Raw genomic sequence first — 22884 nt, 5'->3', positions numbered from 1 at the left:
TCGGGAACCCGTCTGTCGGTTTTTTAACAGTCGGGATCCCGGCTTCGGGTAAATGACTGTCGGGATTCCGACTGTTGGGACCCCGTCCGGCACCCAAGATAACTGAGAAATAATAATAATGGGGATGAAGCAGAGATGCATGCAAATATTAGGTGGCTGGCATTTCTTGCAGTTTGTTACATCCAAAAATATGCAGACACTCCATTTTATAAACACAGAACGCCATGTCAGCACCCACCCAACGCCACTTCTCCGCACCATTGCCAATCCCTGCCAGCACATTTCCAGAATGTGACTGCAGTTTATGGGGTCGCACACGTGCGCCACTGTGCTATTTGGAATTTTCCACATTTCTGCATCCCCTTCTCAATCAGGCTCATAGTTAGAATTTGTTCCGTGAATTTAAATTAGATTGGTAGATATATTTGTACTTTGCAGTGTTGACATATTAAATTCAACTTATTCTAGGATACCAGTCATCATTAAAACTGACATTCAAATCACAACTTAACATTTCTGCATATTGATTCAAGGATAGAAAGATATTCAACTTTCTGTATTAAAGATTTGTTTTTAACTGAAAAATGTTAGTAAGTGGATATACAATTTTTTGCTTATAAATAATCTGTATAGATTGGTACTGGGTACACACCTAAATAAAAAAAAAGCTGGGTACACACCTAAATAAAAAAAAAGCTGGGTACACACCTAAATATTTATCTGTCCAATGTATCTGGTGGGAACAAAAATCTGGAAATGTATGGGAGCATTTAATAATTGAACATTTATTACCAAACACTAGAAAAAAGACAAAGGACACTCAGACAAATTGGTTAATCAATTTGATTTATTAAATTTATCATAACAATATATATTTTTTTTTTTTACATTTTACAGTATTTGGAAGCAAATGTTTAATTTTTATTTGCTTCCATACAGTACCAGATCTTTACTTAGACCAGACAGATTGGACAGATAAATCTGTAGGTGTGTACCCAGCTTTAAGGGGCTTACACATGTAGAGATCTGCTGAGTGTTCTGAGCGATGCTCAGTGCACAGCAATGTATCAGAGCAATGTATCAGAGCTGTGTGCTGAGCAATCTTGGGCAGTGTTCTCCGATTAATATCCAGCATGCTGGATATTAATTCCCGGGAAACAGCGATGCGCTATTAGTCTTGCTAGTCTATAGCAACTCACTGCTTAAATAGATACCTAAAAAAAACTTACATTTTGAAGCTTTAGCAATATTATTTATTCATTTATTTACAGTCTCTTATATAGCGCAGCTTATCCTATTTCACTTTACAATTGGGATATGTGTCTACATGGCAGACAGAAATGTTAAATGCATTCAGTAAGAATATAAAGAATTAACTTGAAGTAAAGATGAGCTGCACATTCTCTATTTGGAGTCTCTGAAGAAATAAGCGCTAGTGATGCATACACAGATAGGTAGTCATATAACACATGCAGACGTAGTGCTTGGGAAAACTTAAATCCAACAACCCATTTACAATCCCAAACTGCAAGTTTATATAGAGGTTTAATAGTTCTTTACTGCTTCTACTGCTGCTTACTGACCTGGGAAGCTCAAATTACTGGTACAGTGGTGAGACCTGAGCTGAGTCAATGAGACTCATTGCCTGAGGGCTTTTGCTTTCCATCTCTCTTCTACTACAAGGAATCATATATCTATCTATCTCAGGGTTGCCTACCCTAATGGAATGGCCAGGAGGCCCACCGTTTCAGCCCCGCCTCCGACCACTCCCCCTTTGTGGTATGTCTGCTGGCTCCGCCTCCTTATTCGGCTAGCTGGCTGCCCTCTCCCGGAGTAGTAGGTAACCCTGATATATCTAGCTATCTATAGTAGTATCTATCAATCTATCTATAATAGTCTTATTACATCAAAATAATGATGCTTTCCACCATATGGTACCGTACATAAAGTTGGAGCTGTATTCCTAAATCCTGTTCAGTGATATGCTTATATTTCACCTGTGTATGATTCATGTATAAAGTGTACTATCACATTTATGCTGTTGACAGAAAACTAGCACTTTATATACCAGTACTATACTAGTGGCGTATTTATTAGCTTGTACAGGTCGGGTATCCCGTATCCGGGCATCCCGTATCCGAATTATTCCAAAAACCGTGTTTTTTTGGAATAATTCAATTTTTTTTTGTCCCCCCCCCCCCCTTTTAATACTTACCAAGTCCTCTGGCGTCCATAGCAGGCCTTCAGCATCCTCTCCGGCGTCTCCAGCGGTCCCAGGAGTGCTTTGCGCGAGTGCGCGCCGGTGACATCACCGGCGCACCTGGGAACTTGCACAAAGCACTCCTGGGACCGCTGGAGACGCCGGAGACGGTGCTGGTGGCCTGCCGTGGACGCCGGAGGACTCCATGGATGCCGAGGGACCATCGGGGACCCACCAGGGGCAGGTAAGTATGGCTAAAAAAAAAATATTCCAAAAACCGGAATATTCCCTTATCCGGAATGCTCGTGGTCCCGAGCATTTCGGATAAGGGATACTCAACCTGTACCTTTCACCTACATTTCACAGGCTGTGTTTGAAAACGACAGGAGCTGATTATTTGATATTGATACTCACAATTTTATCTCTATTAGCTTTAATAAATACCCAGGGCCACATTCTCTAAGCTTCAAAAGTGATAAAATGGAGAGTGATAAACAGCCAGCCAATCAGCTCCTGCCTGAAATGTTTCAATCACACTCTGTGACATGGCAGGTAGGAGCTGATTGGCTGGCTGTTTATCATTCTCCATTTTATCACTTTTGAAGCTTAGAGAATCTGGCCCTCATTGTCTTATTATACAAAAAAACCTCCTAAATGTAAATGTAGCTGTTTGATATTTCTGTTTCAGCAAATGCAGCTTTTTTATCCACATTTTACAGATATAGGTGTAAACTAGGGTCGGCAATCCTGGGATCGGCAGGATCCTGGGATTTGGCCCCAAAATCGCAGGGATTTCGGGATTACACTGCGCATGCCGGCGTGCGGCTCTGCGCAGTGTGACATGATGTCAGTAATCATGCTGCGCAGGCCAAACAGCTACACCGACACCAGACGGATCCATGACTCACGGCCGCACTGAATTCCAGTGGCACCACTCCATCCCCACTGCTAACCGCCTCCTGGCCACACAGCCCTTATCACTCCCGCGTACCGCTTCTGCTGCACCACCCAGCTACGGGGGGGGGGGCATTTTTTCTATTCAGGAAGCCAATACCGGGAATCCTGGGATTGAGCATTTTTCATTTCTGAGTCCCGGGTTTGAAAAAAATGCCCCGGGATTGGCATCCCTAGTTTAAACCCATCTTCCGTTTTTTTGGAACAGCTTCTTAAAATGAGAGTGCACTAACATTTGTAGAGTGTGGTATAACACACCGACAGTTAGGATTCTGAAGTCATTAGCCCGACGTCATAATCCCGACTACACACTGCACAGAAGCCTCTTGCGGGCACATTGGCTCCCTGCATTCGCCATCTATTTTAATCTCCCTCTATGGGGGTCATAGACCCCCACCAGCGAGCAGTTGGGATTCTGATGTCGGGGGAATCGGTGAGTCGTCCGGCACCCCTTATGTATACCTAGGAAAATGTAACTTAAAAGTCCTACCCATGATCACTTTAGGTCTACACTTTTTATTACATTTAAAATGTTTCAATAATTTTCTAAAATGTTACTGTTAATAATCATGCCATTGGGACTGTCTTTGTTACATGTGTAATTTTTATGTGTTTTAAGCTTTTACTTATATGGGTATTTGTACTGTTATACATATATACTCACATCATATGTTCCTGTACAGCAAAAATACTGTCTCTTTGAATTTAAGGCACAATTCCTAATAATAAAAAAGAGAAGGTGTGCCAGCGCTGGCTGTGGTCAAATATACTAGTACACGGTTCTCAAAAAGTATACAATTTATTAATACCAATAAAACAAAATATATTAAAATAGTTAGCAATTAAAAATGCTGCAATGAGTCGCTCTAGAACCAAAAAAGTCCATAATGCACAATTAGAACAATTATCCCAGGGGATATTTAGATAGATTTCAATAGCTGTTAAGCTGATGTAATAATATGAGTATAGCTGTATATTACCATCCCAAATCTGTCTGGTCGATTGGATGCCAGATTCTGTGACTTTATGTCCTTAGGTTGTCCTATAATTTCAAGGACTCAGAATATCCCAAAAAAACGAATGTCCTCTGTAGTAGTTGCTGGATAATTAGGGAGTAGGCTGTATCCCATATATTCTTAGGTCCAGAATAATTTTTGGAGGATCATCGATGGGAGAGTGGACTTGTCACTTGGTAGATGGAAAGTGAAGGTTTATAACAGCATGTATCTCAAGGCTCAACGCGTTTCCCCGGAATCTCCGGCTTCATCAGGAGCATACCTGCTCCTGATGAAGCCGGAGATTCCGGGGAAACGCGTTGAGCCTTGAGATACATGCTGTTATAAACCTTCACTTTCCATCTACCAAGTGACAAGTCCACTCTCCCATCGATGATCCTCCAAAAATTATTCTGGACCTAAGAATATATGGGATACAGCCTACTCCCTAATTATCCAGCAACTACTACAGAGGACATTCGTTTTTTTGGGATATCCTGAGTCCTTGAAATTATAGGACAACCTAAGGACATAAAGTCACAGAATCTGGCATCCAATCGACCAGACAGATTTGGGATGGTAATATACAGCTATACTCATATTATTACATCAGCTTAACAGCTATTGAAATCTATCTAAATATCCCCTGGGATAATTGTTCTAATTGTGCACTATGGACTTTTTTGGTTCTAGAGCGACTCATTGCAGCATTTTTAATTGCTAACTATTTTAATATATTTTGTTTTATTGGTATTAATAAATTGTATACTTTTTGAGAACCGTGTACTAGTATATTTGACCACAGCCAGCGCTGGCACACCTTCTCTTTTTTATTTCCATTTATATTTGGGTCTGACTAACCCAGTGCCAGCTGCTGCTGATAGCGCACCACACAATATCCTCTTTTTCCACAATTCCTAATAATGGTCATCTTTGTATGGACTGGAGCTTTGCAGTCCCCACTAACCTGAGCAGTGGCGTAACTATAGGGCCGCAGCCCCCGCGGCGGTGGGGAGGCGCCGGGGGTCTGCGGACGCTATTGTTTCTCCCCCAGCTCCCACCTCCTTGTGGGTGCAGCGGGAAGTTGGCAGGGGTGTCCGTGCGGCGCGGGGGTACCACTACCTGCGGTCAGGAAGAGGCTCAGGCTGGATTCTGGAGGTCCCTGCGGCTCTGAGAGTGTGACGTTGCCCGGGTCCCTGCAGTGAAGTGGAAAGCACGCTTCCGCCGTGCGGCAGCGCAGGAAGCGCTTCCGACTTTGAAAACACTAGGCGCATGCTGATTGGCTGAATCTCAGCCAATCTGTGTGCGGCCAGTGTTTTCAAAGTTAGAAGCGCTTCCCACGCCGCCGGAGATAGCGCATTATATCCACTTCCCTGCAGGGACCCCGGCAGCATCATACTCAGCGCTGCAGGGACCTCCAGGCTCTCCCTGACTGACCACAGGCACCCCTGCTCCGCATGGACCCCCCTACCTGCTCCCCGGGGGGGGGGTCTTGTCTTTTAATGAGGGGGGGAGGCAAAATTGTCCCGGCGGGGGGGAGCAAAAGTTTTTGTTACACCACTGAACCTGAGAACGTACCAGTAAATGTCACTAATTTAATGTTAAGGATATTTGGGGGAATCCAGATATGAAATATGAATATTTTAAGTTTTATGTGATTGCAAGTTGGACACAAATAAGGCACATTAAACACTAACAGCAATAGGTAGTGATAAATGCAAGAATAGATAGAAGTCCAGTCTGTTCTGGTGAGACAATCTCGATTTTGATTGACTGCTGGATCGGACAACATATCGTCTAGTGCAGGGGTGGCCAAACCTGTCCTCAAGGTCTACCAACAGTTCATGTTTTTCAGGCAACCTGTAGATCTATAGTAGCAATGAATGCAGCATGTTTGAAAATATGACAGTTAGGGCCAGATGTATCAAGCATAAAAAAGTGATAAAGTGGAGAGTGATAAACAACCAGCCAATCAGCTCTTACTTGTCATTTTTCAAACCCAGCCTGCAACATGACAGTTAGGAGCTAATTGGTTGGCTGTTTTATTGTTTTTTGAAGCTTGATACACCTTGCCCACAGTAATGAATACATCTGTGCACAAACTAGGCAATATGGAAAACGTAGACCGTTGGTAGATCTCGAGGATTGGTTTAGCCACCCCGGTCTAGTGTGTACCCAGATTAACAGGAACTGGAACAACCTCCCGCTACCCATCAGGCTTTCTGATTCCCTTACCTCCTTTAAGTGCTACCTCAAAACCCACTTCTTCCGACTAGCCTATCCCTCCTCCTCCATCCGTTTCTACTTATCCTATGTTTTTTGTTCGTCCACCCACCTGCTTTTAGTCTGTTAACTCTTATAAGTAGGGCCCTCCTCGCATCATCGCTGACCTGGTATTACCAGCAGATGAGCGGCAGAGTGGATGGCTTTCCATAGCGTCCTGGGCATGCTTGCATTTTTTCAGACACTCCCAGAAAATGGTTGGGTCCACCCTCCAAATGGCAACTTCTTATCAGTCAAATTGCAATTAGATCCATCCACTATTTTGGCAAGCGCATGCAAGCTACGATCCGTATGTATCCACAGTCTTTTGATAATCAAACTGATTGCAAATTTGCTCATCAGCGATCAACTCTGAATACCCGCCCACTCATGTGTTTAATACTGTCTGACATGGTATATCAGGGTTGCCGACCCTCCCGAAATTTCCGGGAGTCTCCCGAAAATCGGGGCTCCCTCCCGGCCCCCCGGAAGGGTGGGCAACCCTCCCGGATTCAGGGGGGACCCCCGCTGTCCCCCGGATCGCGGCATTAAAATGCCGCGATCCTCGGGTCTCAGAGGAGGGGGCGGAGCTAAAATGACACAATCGCGTCATTTTAGCCCCGCCCCCTCCACGGAGATCACTGAATTTGCTGGTTTACCAGCATGGGGGCGGGGCTTAGTGATGTCACACTTAAGCCCCGCCCCCTGAGCGGCTACTGAATCTCTCCTCTCCGGGCTTCTCCCGGAGAGGAGAATGAGAAAGTCGGCAACCCTGTGGTATATGGAGAAACTTACAAAGAAGTTTATGGACTTGCAATCACATGTGTAATGTCAAAAGAGTAATCTTATCTGTAAAGGTGCAGTTTCACAATGATTGAATTAAGGACACATTGTTCGCCTGGATTCTAGACATCCACGGTGACTGTAATTGGTAGAAGCAGTGTATTTTTTGAGGATTTTCTTTAATCAAACAGCTAATTGTATTTACTCTCTGCACAAGTTTAGTGTTGTTGTCTGACTGAAACAAATTGTGTGCTGGGTCCATTCAGCACTTGGTAACTTTGAATCTTGTAACTTCTTATGTGGCAGTTCTATTGCAAACACTTCTAAACTTATAATACAAGTTCTGTATACAACCCGCAGAAGCTTATTAGAACAATAGATGTGTGAAATTAGGTTGTTATTGAAGGGGGAGGGGATACTATCCCATACAATGAACAACACTGTACCTAGCCTCCTTATGGGAGAAAAATAATAATAAAATAACAGCTGATAACAGATATAAATAGCTTACACAAAATTACACCTCACATGCTGTTTAATGTCAGTATTTCTCTGCTTTCTGTTAGTTGTATACACACACACACGCGGTGCGATTTGAACTAACGATTTTGACTATATAGTCAAAATCAATAGCAAATCACACTGTTTGCCCGCATCCGTTCACGAATCGATCCCAGGGCTGTGCATCAGGATCGAATCGGGATTAAATGCGTGGGCCAAGCTGCTCAATACAGATTGGGTGGTGCATGACATGCCCATACCTCCCAACTTTCAGCGCGCCAAAATTTCGGGGACGTGGCCTAATTTCGGGGTGTGGCCTATACTCACAGCTCTCCTGCAAGGCCACGCCCCCATTTTGACAATATGGGGGCTCTGTGAGCCTCTAGCCATGCCCCCAGCCCCCTGGCGTTTATTCCCCGCTGCTTAGCAGCCGACAGGGGGGACTCCCAACAGCCCCCCTCACCGCGGGACACTGCCGGCCGCGGGTGGGACAGCGGGACAGGCCCTAATAATTGGGACTGTCCCGCTAAAATCAGGACTGTTGGGAGGTATGCACGCCCCCCCTCAATGGGTCGCTGTGCAAAATTCTATTACCAACTATAATCTCCCTGAAACTTGTTTTCAAAAGTAGGCAAGTATTTCCCTCCCCTCCCTGCCAGCCGGGTGCCGAATCACCATAATTTTTATTCTTATTTTTTTTATTGAGTATTTAAAATGCAGACAATATATAATAAAACTGAAAACCATGACAGAGTGTTATGCGTAAAGGGTCACTGAGCCAGTATCACATGTGATTTGCTGAGCTTAGCAAAAAGTTGCTGTAGATGAATTGAGAACGTTTGCACCTATACGTGTAACATAGTACTGTGCACTTTATCATTTCAATTGTGGTATATTGTATTGTAAATGTAACACAATCTGACCCTATGCATTTCTGTATATATCTAGAATAGACACGGCATGTGGCATGTTAATTCTGGTATTTAAGGGTTATAGCATCCTATACATAATATATAGTGCTGAGAATCACATAACTGGAAAGGAAAGCTAAATATTTTGTGTATTTGGGGAATTTATCAAAGCTTGCAAAGATACAACTGAGAGAAATAAAGAACAATCCAATGAGCATCTGTTATTTGTCAGACACCGTCTGTAAAATGTAAGGTAAAGGCTGATTGGCTAGTACTTTATCACTGACAATTTTCTCCCTTTCAGAGCTTTGATAAATAACCCTTGGTGGTAAAAACAACCATACTGGAGTAAAATATTATATGTTTATAGTATTATTTACCTCATAAATAAATAGTTGCTTTTTATAATTGATTGTAACATGGTCGCCTGTCGTGATCTTTATAATCATGAATGTATAATATCCCCTAAATACTTTGAAACGTTTAATACCAAACAAGTGTCCTTTAAAATAAAGGTCATCAGTGGCCACTTTGGATGGCAAATGTTATCTCCAGATTTTATTGACCTCCTCTCTCGAACAGCATAGGAGTGGGGATCACATGACCCACTTCTTTTCCCGCGATCAGAAACATAAAAGAAAAAAAATCTAGCAAACAAAAGCCCAACGGTCCCAACCGTCCCCGCCAGGTGCGCGCTCCCGCTCGCAGGACGTGCCCGCGCCCCGATTCCTCTTGCTTCTATTCACCTACAGGTAGTACGCGCATGCGCAGCAGCAATAGACGATCAGCCGCAACAGCTGTTGTTTAAAGCAATGCAATAAACTGTCACATTTTGAAAATCCTACAACGGCGCTGCTGCTGCTGCTATTTCTGTGTGTGGCAGAGGTAAGTGCTGTTACCGTGCAGACATAGGGAAATAAGAACTTGGTGACAGAGGAAGCTGCTCTTGTTTAAACCTAACCCTCCCCTCCCTATATTGCGCGCATCAATTGTCTATGCCTTGTGCAACCTGTGTCTAGTTAGCTGTTTAGGAACTACAAGTCTCAGCCAGGCATAGCTCCTAGCAGAGAGGTCTCAGGACTTATATCTCCATAGCAGTTGGACGAATAGGAGATGGCCATATGTGGATAGGGATGGTCTCTCACACACACACACACACCATAACAACAATTTGATATCATTGATACAGGGGGGTGGCGAATAAGCCCCATAACTATTATATTGGGGAGGTGTCAAGAGAGGTAGTCATATAAATCACAAGATCCATGAAAACGAGTGGTAGTATTTTGCAAAATTGTGGTTTATTAAGGTAAAAAAAATTGATGTTTACACTCCGACCATAATGAGGGCATTTATCATGCAAGTGACTTGTGCTCTAAATCGGTTTAATACAAGATGAGGATCACGTTCTTTCAAATGTATAATACAGAGGCATACAGTCATTTTTATAGACATTGGTGATAGAATAGATATTATCACAGTTATTAAGGGGCCCAAATATCAACGCGTGATAAAACTCATTGCGTGTGATAATGGCGCCCCATCTAATCAGCTCCAAACTGTCATTTTTCAAACATGGCATTTAGGAGCTCAGCACCTGACCGCAGCTGATTGCCGACTTGGCTGGTGCTTTACCTCTCACAATTTTATCTTGCTGCAGGCTATGTTACATATGCCCCCTTATCAACATTTGACAATTTTACAATGTCCCTTCATTGTCCTATAACATGATATAGCTCTCTCTCTCTCTCTCTCTCTCTCTCTCTCTCTCTCTCTCTCTCTCTCTCTCTCTCTCTCTCTCTCTCTCTCTCTCTCTCTCTCTCTCTCTCTCTCTCTCTCTCTCTCGATAGATTATATCTATCTACATAATTGCAAGTACCACTGATCGAGTCTGTGTGTGTTTTATTATATATATATATATATATATATATATATATATAGCAGGTGTTGCGTATTAGGAGGAGGGGAGGCACGATATATACAGAGTCTGCCAGGTACAGATAGGTTACCCCAAGTTGGGACAGGATCTGGTCTCGGGGTGAGGGTAAGGTGTAGACACATGCAGAATAATGGAGCACACTCAGTACAGAAGGAGAGGAGGGGGCGGGGACTAGACCAAGGGACACGATATAAAGAGGATGAGATCGCCTCACACCCAGGAAGTGCCTTCCCAAAAATGAGAAGAAGAAGAAGAGGAGGCGGCAATAGTAATAGTAGTATTTGTAGATATTGATCGGAAAGACTTCATTCAGCGCTGCTGCTGCCAGGTAATATCCCACTGCCCGGCATTAACCCCGTGCGCGCCGTCACCAACTTCTATAACTCACTTCTGCATGGGGATTGGAATACTTCGCTCTCGCACAGCATCCCCCTCCTGGTCACTGCTCTAGCACTGTTCTGTATAGCTGTACACCCAGCCAGCATTCTCTATACCTATGTATACTGCTGCCCTAGCTCTTATTCTGTTCCTATATAAATAAGTATGTGTGTGTATAAGAAAAATAATATATATTATTATTGTGTGCGTGTGTGCAATGGGTTCTGTAGTGGGGGGGGGGTTTACTCTTGTGTCCTCTGGAAGACAAGCAACAGGAAGCCATCTCAGGACTGCAGACTCTCAGTGGCGTCTGTAATTACCATCTGATTTGGGCAGGTTTGTTATGCAAGTGCTGGAGTTCTGCAACATGCCTGCATTCTCAGTATGAGGCTAAAGAATGGCGTTTTTGGCTCCTTCAAAGGGGACTATAGGCTTGCTCATGGTGTACAGGACTATGGCTAATCAGGCGAATGGTTACTTGGTGTGAAATACAGAACGTTTAGCAGTTTCTTTTCATTGACCTTCAAGTACTGTATTCTCTCCAGCAAGGATCTACTATTGGCAGTACGTAAAATAGGAAGTGGAGCTGTATTTCTATCGGTGTATAGTAAGTAAGTGCTGGGAGTAATTTGGTGGGGCTAGTAGTGAGACTGTATTTAACAAGCCTGTGGAAGCAACGAGTGACCCCTGACCCATGCAGGATAAGGGGTGAGTGGGGCTCTGTGTGACATGAGTGCACAGTGACAATGGGCAACACGCAATGGCTGTGACACTGAAGACTCTGGTTGCTTCCTCCCCAACCAGGAGCCATTTGCAGGTCCTTAATGAGTAAATTGCATTTAGCATTGTCTGGCATGGATGGGGTTAAGGCCCATAGTGCTTCTTTACTACGCCTCTGTGTGTGTGATAGAGGGGAATCGGTTACACTGTTCTGCAATATGTCTGCCAGTCCTGATACTTTATACCTCCATGCGCCTGCAGAGGGGCAATGAATCATCCCTTATTTCTTTTGGATGAGCATATGTGCAGAAGTTCCCTCATATACACTGGCTCTGCTGGCAATCAAAGGGACTTGTTTAGGAATGAGTGTATTCAGGGATTTGTTGGCATTTCTTTATTTTTGCTTATGCAAATATCCAGTAAGGCTAAAAGGAGCCTGCAACAACTAGATACTATATTCTCTTATAGTCTCACTTTCCTGTAAACACTTTTCGAATTTATCTGTTTTAATTGGTGGTAAATAAAAATCTATCAAATTATTTTTTTAAACACCTAAAGTTTGACTATGCAGAACAAAAGGCATCTTTTTGCCAGAGTATAGTAGCCTTGTCTAGGAAGCCAGCACCCTCTTGTGTGGGAGGGACTGTAGCAATCCGTTTTGCCTTGTGTGTACTTTTCTGGTGTGTGGTGGTGTTGTGTTTTTTTTTTTTTTTTTTAAGGCATAATGCTAAGAATAAAGTAACAGGACTCTATAGTACTTGCAGATAGTTTGGTGCATTGGGCAATCGGTTTTGAAGTTATTTACTTTACAGACACTTGTAAATAAATTATATATTTCAATGACCATGTGATTGTGTGAACTTCTCTTAATTTCCCCCCAGATTTATAAGGGCAATAATATTTAATGCAAAAACTATGGCAGGAAAAATCCTTTTTTTTTTTTTTTTTTTTTTTTTTTAAATCGGCAATCCTTTACACTGAAAATCCAGGTTGCTTTTGCCATGTAATTAATTGGCGCTTGAGAAAAATGTGAAACTCCCCAAATCTCCTAATGATTCTCACCTTATTACATTTGGCCCCTTTTATCTTTACTTCACATCATTACAAGTTCTGTACCCCCCCCCCCCCCCCCCATACTGATCCCATTTATGTACCTTTGCTAATAAATACATATGCCAACAGCACAACCCTTCTTCTTCATTCTTGATAGTGATAGAATCACTCTTGTTCATGACTGGGGGATGGGCTTGTCTGCTTTTGTTAAATTGTACCCGAAGGGTAGAAAATGCCTCCTAAACATATGTAAATATTGGCATGGGGTGTTCTTCATAGAACTTAACATTACTGTACCTATTTATTAGAAAACTCCTTTAAACTGTCAGAAGAACAATGTACTGGTCATTTAAATATGCACGATATAGTTTATTTATGGGGTGCTTAGTAAGTTTTATCCATTCCTATGTAGGTCTTGCTTTTCTGTTAACATTTTGTCTTGTTTATTATTTCCAGACCTGGACTTCATGGATTATATATTTTTATAACTCTCCCAACATCAGAATAATGGTGTTAATCAGAAAGTATTTTCATCTTCCTCATGTATAACACCAAGGCCTAATGACACATTCCTCAGGTCTGCATTGAGAGACAGCCATGCGCCTTGATACTTTTTTTTTCTTGCTTTGATCTAACTGGGGAACCTTGGCATACTGCATCCTGAAACTGGCAGAAAACATGCCAATTCAGTCCCTCAACGAATGTGCTGATGGTCCGGGTGGCATAGGTAGCTCTGTCTGTTCCCAAATGGAAAGCTCACGCTCAACCCGGGCAATGAGACGCCGAAATATCCTTTCCCAAAAAACCCTGCAAGAGACCTTCTTGATAAAAGCTGAGGAGGCTTTGACCTTTGAATGCATGTTCTGTGATGAATCCTACAAACGTAATGAAGAATTGGGACAACACGTTTTGTCCAAACATAGACCAACGCTGTGTGAGCCCACCGTTCTCTGCGTGGAAGCAGAATACCTCAGTCCTCTGGATAAACGCAGAAAAAGTGCAGTGTCTCCAGAGAAAGTTCTTAAGGATTGCAATGAAGGCTCAGACTGCGAGGTGTGCGGCCAGACGTTTATGGACTCAGCTGATCTGGAAACCCACGTAAAGAAGCACAAAGATTCCTTTACATACTCCTGTGATATTTGTGGTCGAAGATTCAAAGAGCCATGGTTTCTGAAAAATCATAAAAGGACTCATTTTAGCAGATCAGGAGGGAAAAATAAACAGCAGCCTGCTTCTGAAAGTCCAGTTACAATAAATGAGATCGTACAAGAACAGGTGCCTGCAAATGTGACCACATGCTATAAAATGTGCATGGTGTGCGGATTCTTCTTCACTGACAAAGAGTCCTTGTTTGATCACAGCAAAATGCACGTAAAGGGCTCCAAGTCCACTGGGAGATCTACAATTGCTTCAGTGTCCTCTAAGGAAACCGATGTAGCTTCAGAAAACGTCTCCAAGGAAAACTTTTTAGGGTTTTTTAATTTAAAGCCATCATCCTCAACCGCCAAAACTGAAACATCCAGCAAACGGATTGAGGCACTTGATCCATTCAACACCTACCAGGCGTGGCAGCTGGCAACTAAAGGCAAAGTTGCTCTTGGTCATGGTCAGTTGAAGGAACCTCTGTTTGAAATAAGTATGGAAACTGATTCTTCTGACAAGGATGAAGTCAACGAAACATGGAGTACAGGAAAGCTAAGTCAGTCTGATGCTATTAAGCTTAAAGATGAGGACCAGACGGCTTCTTCACAACAATTGGATAAGCTTAAAGATGAGGACCAGACGGCTTCTTCACAACAATTGGATAATCTCAAAACCTATTACTCAAAATTGCCTTATGCAGAGGTGGATGATAAACCCCAAAATGACCAAAAGGAGTCCACTTTCTGCAATGAATGTGGAAAGCTATTTAAAACTTGCCAACAGCTTGCCGTGCATACTTGTGTGCACAGGAAGGGTAGGAGTGACTCTGAATCTTCTACAATCGGCAGTAGCTGTGAGGGGCTGATGTCTGTGGGGTCACCTGACACTCCAGGCAGTCTGGAAGATCATGACACAAATAAAATGCAGGATGCCTCCGAATCAGAAGGTGAAGCTGTACTGATAGGTAAGAATTTTAACTTTAGGTAATCTTCCATACCCTACAATACAAAAGTACTGTAAACGGTATAATTGGGTGTTAGTATAGTCACTGTTCATAAATATCCATGCTTCTGTATTGTACTTAAACATGGTGTATATGTTTCTATAAAAACCCCAGATTTGTTTGGCGTTAGTAATCAAGAATATACTGGTAGGTTAATTGGCTGCAGGCAAAAAATTAACCCTGCTGTGCGTAGACATGTGTTTAGGTCAGACTGCATTAGTTATATGCTGTGACCTGACCAATGTCCTAAATAAATTATGTGCCCATTTTCCCCTTTTCTTTTAAAACTGGCATCATCTTTTTAAATGGTAATGCATTTTGTGGACTACAGCACCGCCTAGTGGTTATTGGTATATCATGTTGAACTTTTTTTCTTTTCCAGAGCGCTCGGCTACATTTTTCTTAGTCATGTTGTTTTTTTCCTATACTCTTCCTTAGATTACAAACATTTATTTTCACTTACTGCTCATCTCACTCCTAATGTAGCATGTATAGTGCACCCAAGATGGCTGCATTATATGTTATATTTGTGGATAGGATTAAAAGTCTGTGAGACTGATTCTTTATATTCATAGTTTAGTATTCGCCCACTGTAGTGTGCAAAAATGAGTTTCTCCTCTGTAATATGGCTTGCTAATGTAAAATCTGTGTCTTATTGAAGAAAAGTTGCATATAACATTATTTCTGCTTTGTAAATGTAGTTCTCTTTTCTGCCTACAGATAAATATGAAGAGGGTGAAACAAGCTTAAAAACAAAATGCCTTCCGACCTCCAGAGAATGTAGCTACTGTGGAAAGACTTTTCGCTCAAATTATTACCTCAATATTCATCTCAGGACCCACACAGGTAAAAAGCTATTGCATAAAAGAGAGAATCTGCAAAGTATCCAAACTCTACCTAGTCCTTTGTGGCTGCCTAATTCAGAAACGTACAAAGCACCTTTTGCTCCCTAAATGTTTGTATGTTATCCGCAGTTTTCCTTGCAGTGTTAGTAAAGCTGGGTGGATGGTTTGCATACCTATTTCTGGGCCAGTTCTTTATTCTAGTTGGTAGGCTTCTCCCTTCAATTTACTAATACATATTTTATTTATCAAACACATGATCATAGTTTGTCAGTACTACCGGAATTCCGGTTTCTATGGTGTGTACAAAATCTGTTCTGTAATCCTCTAACTCTGTGCTTCTCTGCAGGGGAAAAACCGTACAAATGTGAATTTTGTGAATATGCTGCCGCACAGAAAACCTCTTTGAGATATCATTTGGAGAGACATCACAAGTTTAAACCTGGAGAATCCAATGCCCTGGTAAAAAGTATCAGTAAGAATTTGCAACTTAAGACTTTTCCACTGCTGCCTGTTGCAGCTCCTGAGCTGGACAGAAAGCCCTCTCAGGAAATCCTAAATGATAACAAAATGGACTGTTCTAGAGTCAAACCTCCCAAGCGGATGTCAGCCTTGCGAAACCAACTTGTGAATGCGAAGCAATTCCTCAAAAGCAGGGGAACGGCAATTGTAAAGAACAAACCTGAGAAAGCCGAGCCCAAGGAAAAGCCTGCCGTCCTCATGAACCACTATGTGCCTTCAGAGGATGTTTCATTGACTTGTGAGGAAACTCTTGACCAAGAGACCTCTGCTGCTGAAGAAACTGCTACTCTAGAACAGAATAAAGACATTACTTCTTGTAAACCAGACTACCTGTTGCTTGATGAATCAATACCATTGAACCTAACTTTAAAACCTGGTCAGGACTTGTCAAACACCACTTGTGACCGTGCCTTTTTGGCAATCCAAACTTGTCCTTACTGTAGCTACAAAACTTTATATCCAGAGGTGTTAACAATGCACCAAAAATTGGACCATAAACAATACTGTGAACTTCCCAAAAATGGTTGTAGAAATAAGAACTCAGGATATATTAACAAAATGAGAAGGACTGGTTGCCCCCCTGCTTTGAAAGGAGTGGATGTGTCGCCTGTGATCTCAAATGACCTAAAAATAAAAGTTTCTCTGGAATTGCACCCCAAGACTTTCACAAATGACCAGCCAAAACTGGCCGCTGTTCTGCCAAACAAAGTTTGTTCATTACCAAAGAACAGTTATGTAGAGCAAGAAAATAAACCTCGCTCCATACACCAAAATGGTCCGCAAATGGTCCGATACATGCAACCAGATCTCCAAGGTATTTCTCACTTGTTACAGAGAATGCAAGAGCCCGAACAGAGCCAAGCTCAACGCTCTAGAGACTCCCCTTCCGCTCTCCATAGCAACACAAATGGCTATTGGTCAGGAGCTAATCCATGTAAAAGACCAGGAACTGCACAGCTTGAACTCGGGGAACCCTTTTCAAAGATGACCAAGCACAACATGGCAGTCTCTGCCTCTATCAGGTATCCTACTGTTGACATGGTTAAAAGACACTATCCTACTGAGGATTACAGTCACAACCACAATGAGCCTTCCTCTATGCCTGGAAATTCTCTGTTGCCGACAAACATGTGTCATCCTCATGAGGTCGATCCTCGGTGGCATTTAATGAATGCCTATGAACACTTACCTGCTGGGACAATATATAGAATGGGCAACCCTTTCAATCAAGGATCCGCTTCTATGGAAGGTAATACTTTAATGCAATGTTTCTCATTCAATCCTGAGAAATCCACATGGTTGACATTTGCCAGGTCACCTATCAGGTGTACAGGCCTCACTCTTGATACATTTTAAAAGATCCATAGGTGATGCTAATTATTTCACTTATTTTGATTTTGTGGGCAGACCTGGAAAAATTGAACTGTTTGAGAACCTATGCTTTAATGGACTGGGGAAGAGGTAGTGTGGGGAGATGCCACAGCAAAAGCTATACAAACTGCTTTTAGAAGGTTATCTGTTTAAATAAAAGTGGGGTACAAATTAGTTGGCCAGATTTAAGTGCCTAAGCTTTCCAGATCTCCAATGTAAAGTGACAGGAGATCATGGGTGATATTTAAACTGCCGTTTTTATTCCGCACATTGTGCCCATTAAGGTTATGTTTAGACGGTGGTGCAATGTGAAAAGCCCAAACTGGTGACTGACCTTTTTCATTTTTTTTTTGTGCATTTCATCTCACCATCCTCTGGTGAGGTGCGGGTTGAAATAACATCTCCGGCAGCAATGCGGAGCTACATGTAAATAGTTCCATTGGGCGCTCTACAGTGGCTGACTTCCTTAATGGAAGGTGGTAATCTGGACCACAAGGCTTCACTATGTACAATTGTTTAACTTGCTAAACCAAACAGACTTGGGAACCAGATCTAGTGTTTGTGTATATATATATATCTCTATCTCCTATATTTCCATTTCCGTCTTGGTAAAACCGTTTCACGGCAGTAGGGTAGATTTTAAAATGAGCAGAGATCTAGAATTTGGGAATGGACTTTTCCTAGTTTAATTGTACATTTCATAAAATAAAGCCGCAATCCGTGTGTGTGACTTCAATGATCTTCTGTAATATTTGTCCAAATGGCACTGAAAACCCTATTCCTAATTGAAGTTTAAACCTATATCTATCATAATTTTGGAAATGTCCTAGGTTGATACTAACTGGGATTGTGGTTCTTTTTCTTGCTACAGTACATCGTGCCTCTTTATTCCACCATCTATCGATGAGAGGTGTGGACCAGATGAAGTCTCCATAATCCAGGAGTATTAACTGGTAAGTTTGTGTGACAACACATTTTTTCTGTCCGTTTCCATAGTCTGCTGTCGTCAGTAATCTTCCAGAGTTCTAAGCACCTGTTATACATGTATCATTGTAACATCCGCTTGTCTTGTTTCAGGATTTATGGGGGAACCAGAGCCTTTTGCGTGCTCACAAGCTGCTAGATCTTCTGAGACCACTCCCTGAATCATTTGGACCCTGTACTTTCAAATGACACTAAAATGCTACTTTAATTCACTTTTTTTTTTAAATAAACTTAGGTTATAAGTGTACTGTATTCTGAACTCTGGGAATGATTTGGCATAGACTTGTCTTATTCTACACATAGAAATGCCCAAATCTAATGGGAGACCAATTTTCTGTATACTTGAACACCCTGTGTCTCTCTCATACTGGGCAGAGTATTCCTTGCTTGCTTTTGTTTCCATCTTTGTGCTCTGAGGTAATCCATAAGCAAAATGGTTAAGATGTACTGGATGGCTCTACTTATTTTTATTTTACCTATATTTTATTTTGATTAAATTTGGTTAAAGTTGGTTTCCCTATAACCATATTGGTTATATTTTCATGCCTTAATTAAAATATCATTGTAGATAACTGTCTCTAATCCCCTGAGAAATCATTTCCCCCTCTGCTTTTACATATTCATATTTTATTTTAACTCTTATAATTGTAAAAGGCGGCAGAAACCCAATTTTGATAATAACCTTGCCATTGTGTAACTGTTATACATTGTTTATTATACTTTTTCTAAATGGAATACTCTGCCCATGAAACTTAAAAAGCCTTAAATATACTATATATTGTGAATATGATGTGGAGTCACTTTTCCTCAATATGGCTTTCGGGGTGGTATTTCCCAGACAGTGACCTAAGGACCACATGCCTCCTGTCTGTTAGTGTCCACCCAGAGCTGCTATTGTACGTCCTAGTGGAAAGATACTACTGTGTGCCACTATGCCGTTAGTTCCTCCCTCTCTTGCGGATTCATCCTGTGAAAGCATAAATCTGTTTGAGACATTGCACTAAATATTGACTGTATACTTCCCCGCAAATATAATTCAGGGATATGCAACCTGTAATTCTGAAGCGGTTCTGGAGTTTAAGCCTTAGTTTGTCCTGGCAGGTATGCTAGTGCATGTAGCTCCACTTGTACTAGTGGAGGGGTGGCCAAACCTGTCCTCAAGATCTACCAACAGTTCATGTGTCTCAGGCAACCTGTAGATTTATAGTAGGAAAAATGCAGAAGGTTTGAAAATGTGACAGTTAGTAATGACTACAGCTGTGCACCAGCTAGGTGATTTGATGAACGTGGACCGTTGGTAGATTTCGAGGACCGGTTTGGTCACACCTGTACTAGGGTCTTCTCCCCACCTACATAAACCTGTCTGCTTCAGGACAAGGAGTAAAAGGCATAATATAATGCTACATAGCATAATCTAGTCTGCACTGATATACGCTGTAATGAATCTTTTTCTTAGCACAAGCTATGATGCCTTATACAAGTCCTGCTGCCTGTTAGTAACTCATAGCCAGTGCGTTTCTCCCCAAATGTTCCAAGCCATATGGAGGATTTGGCCCTATAATACGTTGTAGTATGTGGACAGGGCTTTGTAGTATTTGGGTGATTCTGGCTCTGCCCACCTGTAATACTTGATCACTCAGTATTAATTATTGGGATATGACTGTATATTTTCTCATGTCCCCGTTATTAATATTGAGTATATATTTATTTAAGGTTTCTGTTCCACATCAACCTGTTCTGTATTTATTTTTTGTTTTTTGAAGTTTGTTCCATGTGACTTGCATATTGACTTGTAAATACAGTCCTGATATTTTGCAATCATTTTGTCTTCTAATTACATGTGTTTTATATGACCTGAAAGAGACCAGTTTGACTTAAACTGTCATGTATTCTTTTTTCCTTATGCAAAACGGATGTGCCCAATATGTGTAGTGTCAAATGAGCATCTTCTTGCTTGCAATCTCCTCTTGCACATCTCTTAACTCTCGAATCTAAGCAATTTTTACTACATCGTCAAAATCGCTTAATAGGTTTGCCTGAATCGCCCATGTGTACACAGCGGGTGATAGCAATGTACAGTTGGCCAAATAGATACTGCAGGCAAGAAGCTACACTGTAATTGGCCCCGGCTGGCAGCATGTAGTTACTTGTCTCTCTGATGGCTTAACTACATCTTGATACACACTGGGCTCAGGCGAAATTGCTGGGACTGAGTCCCGTGTGTATACGGTTTTGGGTACTTGTGATAAATACCCAAAGCAGATCACAGGATGTTTATGAAAGGCTTCAGCATACCCATACTTTCTTACTATGATGAGTGATGTACTGTAAAACTCACCATGGTAACAGATCCGGGCTGGACTGCCCCTGAAATGCAGATTTTTCCATAGCTCAGAGAGAAGTGTGCTGTGTATCACAGGTTCACAAAGCCACCTCAAGAGGATCCCTAATAAAGCCAGAGAAAATCTGCCACACACCTGGGCAGTTGGTGTGGGGTTGATCATTTTATGTGAAATTGTGCTCCGTGGGTCGTCAACGATATTATCGGTCATCTGTACATGCAGCTCAATTTTGTCTATATTGTCAACGACTGCGTATACGGAGCCAGGACCCAATGATGTCACTGAGCGATATCGTTCAGTGTGTATGTACTATATCGCTCCCCCAGGAGTTCATGGGAAATCGTTCACGATATTATTCATAAAGATATTGTGCATGGAGCTTTAGAGCAAATAGTATTGTCTTTTACAGGAAGACTCCACGTGGTTCTTAGAGAATCACATGTACAAGCGTGCAGGGCATTAAGGCCCCACTAGTACATGTGGTCCTCCTGTAGATGAAATATGAAAATACCAACAGAATATGTGTGAAAGCCCATCTTTGGAAAGTAGGTTTGTGTTTGCCTTTAGTAAATTCCGTGTTTGAGAAAAAAAAAAAAAAAAAAGTCAATATTGTAGAGAATGTAAACTCTGGCAAACACAATTCTTGGTAGATTTTGCCCTAAGTATGTATACAATTTAGAGTCTCATTTAAAAATTAAGGCAAGCTCTACCAATCGGGAGACTAATTATGTTGCTACACATTTAGGAGCACTTTAAAATGGCATATGTAGGCATAATTCTCAAGTTTCTTCTAATCACTGTAATGGGAACCCCTAAACAACAACATGAAGGGAAGACGGTAGCTGTGGAAGCAATCTACGGAAGGATGGAGGACATTTTAAAATGCAGCCCTGTTCCGATGTTTGGGGGTCTGCACATGTGCAAGGGCGTATTTGCGCATGTGCAGACACTGGAAACGAACGGCTTTGGCGAGTTACACGCTTGCCGGACCATTTGTAGTGGGGAGGGCTGTGGGAGGTGATGGTGCTGGACCATGGGAATGCCCAGCGGTTTATAGGCGTTCCCATGAAAACCCCAATGCCTGCCGGGGGCGGGCAGCTGACATCACAGGATGTTACACGCCCGCCCCATATTCGTCATAGCGCTCGTAAATAAAAGTCAGTTGAGACTGACACTTTTTTTTTGTGAAGTAATTCAATGGTCAGTGACCATCAATGATTTCTCCTGTTAGCGGAGGCATGCGAGGGGGTGTGTTCTCGTACGGTACCAAGGGGATTCAGGCGGGCGGCATCTCAGTGGTTTGGTAAGAAGCGATGTTCGTTGCTTACTGAGCCAATCTGAATAAAAGCCCAAGTTTCAGGATAAGAGATCCTATCCTTTTTATATCATTACTAATTGCGCCCTGATGGAATCCCAGTGTTGGCAGTAGCAGTGATGTATGTAGAGGGCATAGAAACCATCTATGGAAAGATGGTGGCTGCAACTGTTAGATGTAAGGGGGCATACACTTGGGGCAATTATGTGCTTAGCAACGTGTTCTAAGTGAATCGCCTAGCGATCTGACTATATACTGTATTCAGTGCATGCACTAAATATGTGAACCGGTGATCGCGACACATGGAGTGGCGCATGGCCATCGTTATGGGGCATAAACACCAGGAAATGTGTGCTTAATCTCAGACAGATTGCTTAGAAAAGAGGAAAAAACGAATGGTTGACAGTGACTAGACATCTGAAAATGGTCCACATACCATAGGTCAGCATTGCCAGAAGGTGGATAAAAGCTTAAGGTCAACATGGACATGATCAACACTCAACTTCACGATTTTGTTGTCTTTGTCGACATGGACACCGTATAAGTGTACCGTGGAGCTGTGCTCGACACACTAATATATTCTCACTCTATGCCCACTTGAATAGTAAAGTATGAACCAAGTTGGATGGTCACCCAAAAAAAAAAAAAGCAAAAAACCTGTTGACC

General features: G+C 42.1%; 1 protein-coding gene across 2 annotated transcripts; it reads left to right on the top strand.

Annotated features, from left to right (window-relative positions):
- Window positions 1-9384: 9384 nt before the first annotated feature.
- ZNF217 (zinc finger protein 217) lies at window positions 9385-20935 on the top strand. 2 transcript variants are annotated; one of them, XM_083146508.1, is made up of 6 exons: window positions 9385-9491; window positions 13153-14803; window positions 15563-15688; window positions 16034-17455; window positions 18449-18530; window positions 18655-20935. In XM_083146508.1, the coding sequence occupies exons 2-5, from the start codon at window positions 13375-13377 to the stop codon at window positions 18511-18513; spliced, it is 3042 nt and encodes a 1013-aa protein (XP_083002634.1). In that variant the 5' UTR covers window positions 9385-9491; window positions 13153-13374; the 3' UTR covers window positions 18514-18530; window positions 18655-20935. The 2 variants fall into 2 exon arrangements, with proteins under 2 accessions (XP_083002634.1, XP_083002633.1); XM_083146507.1 differs by lacking the exon at window positions 9385-9491 and adding an exon at window positions 10753-10873.
- The last annotated feature ends 1949 nt before the right edge of the window (window positions 20936-22884 follow it).

Source organism: Crinia signifera, chromosome 6 (assembly GCF_055691185.1).
Source record: "Crinia signifera chromosome 6, ASM5569118v1, whole genome shotgun sequence".
Taxonomy (NCBI): domain Eukaryota; kingdom Metazoa; phylum Chordata; class Amphibia; order Anura; family Myobatrachidae; genus Crinia; species Crinia signifera.
Note: the sequence above shows the minus strand (reverse complement) of the source record. Positions and strands in the feature narration are given on the sequence as shown.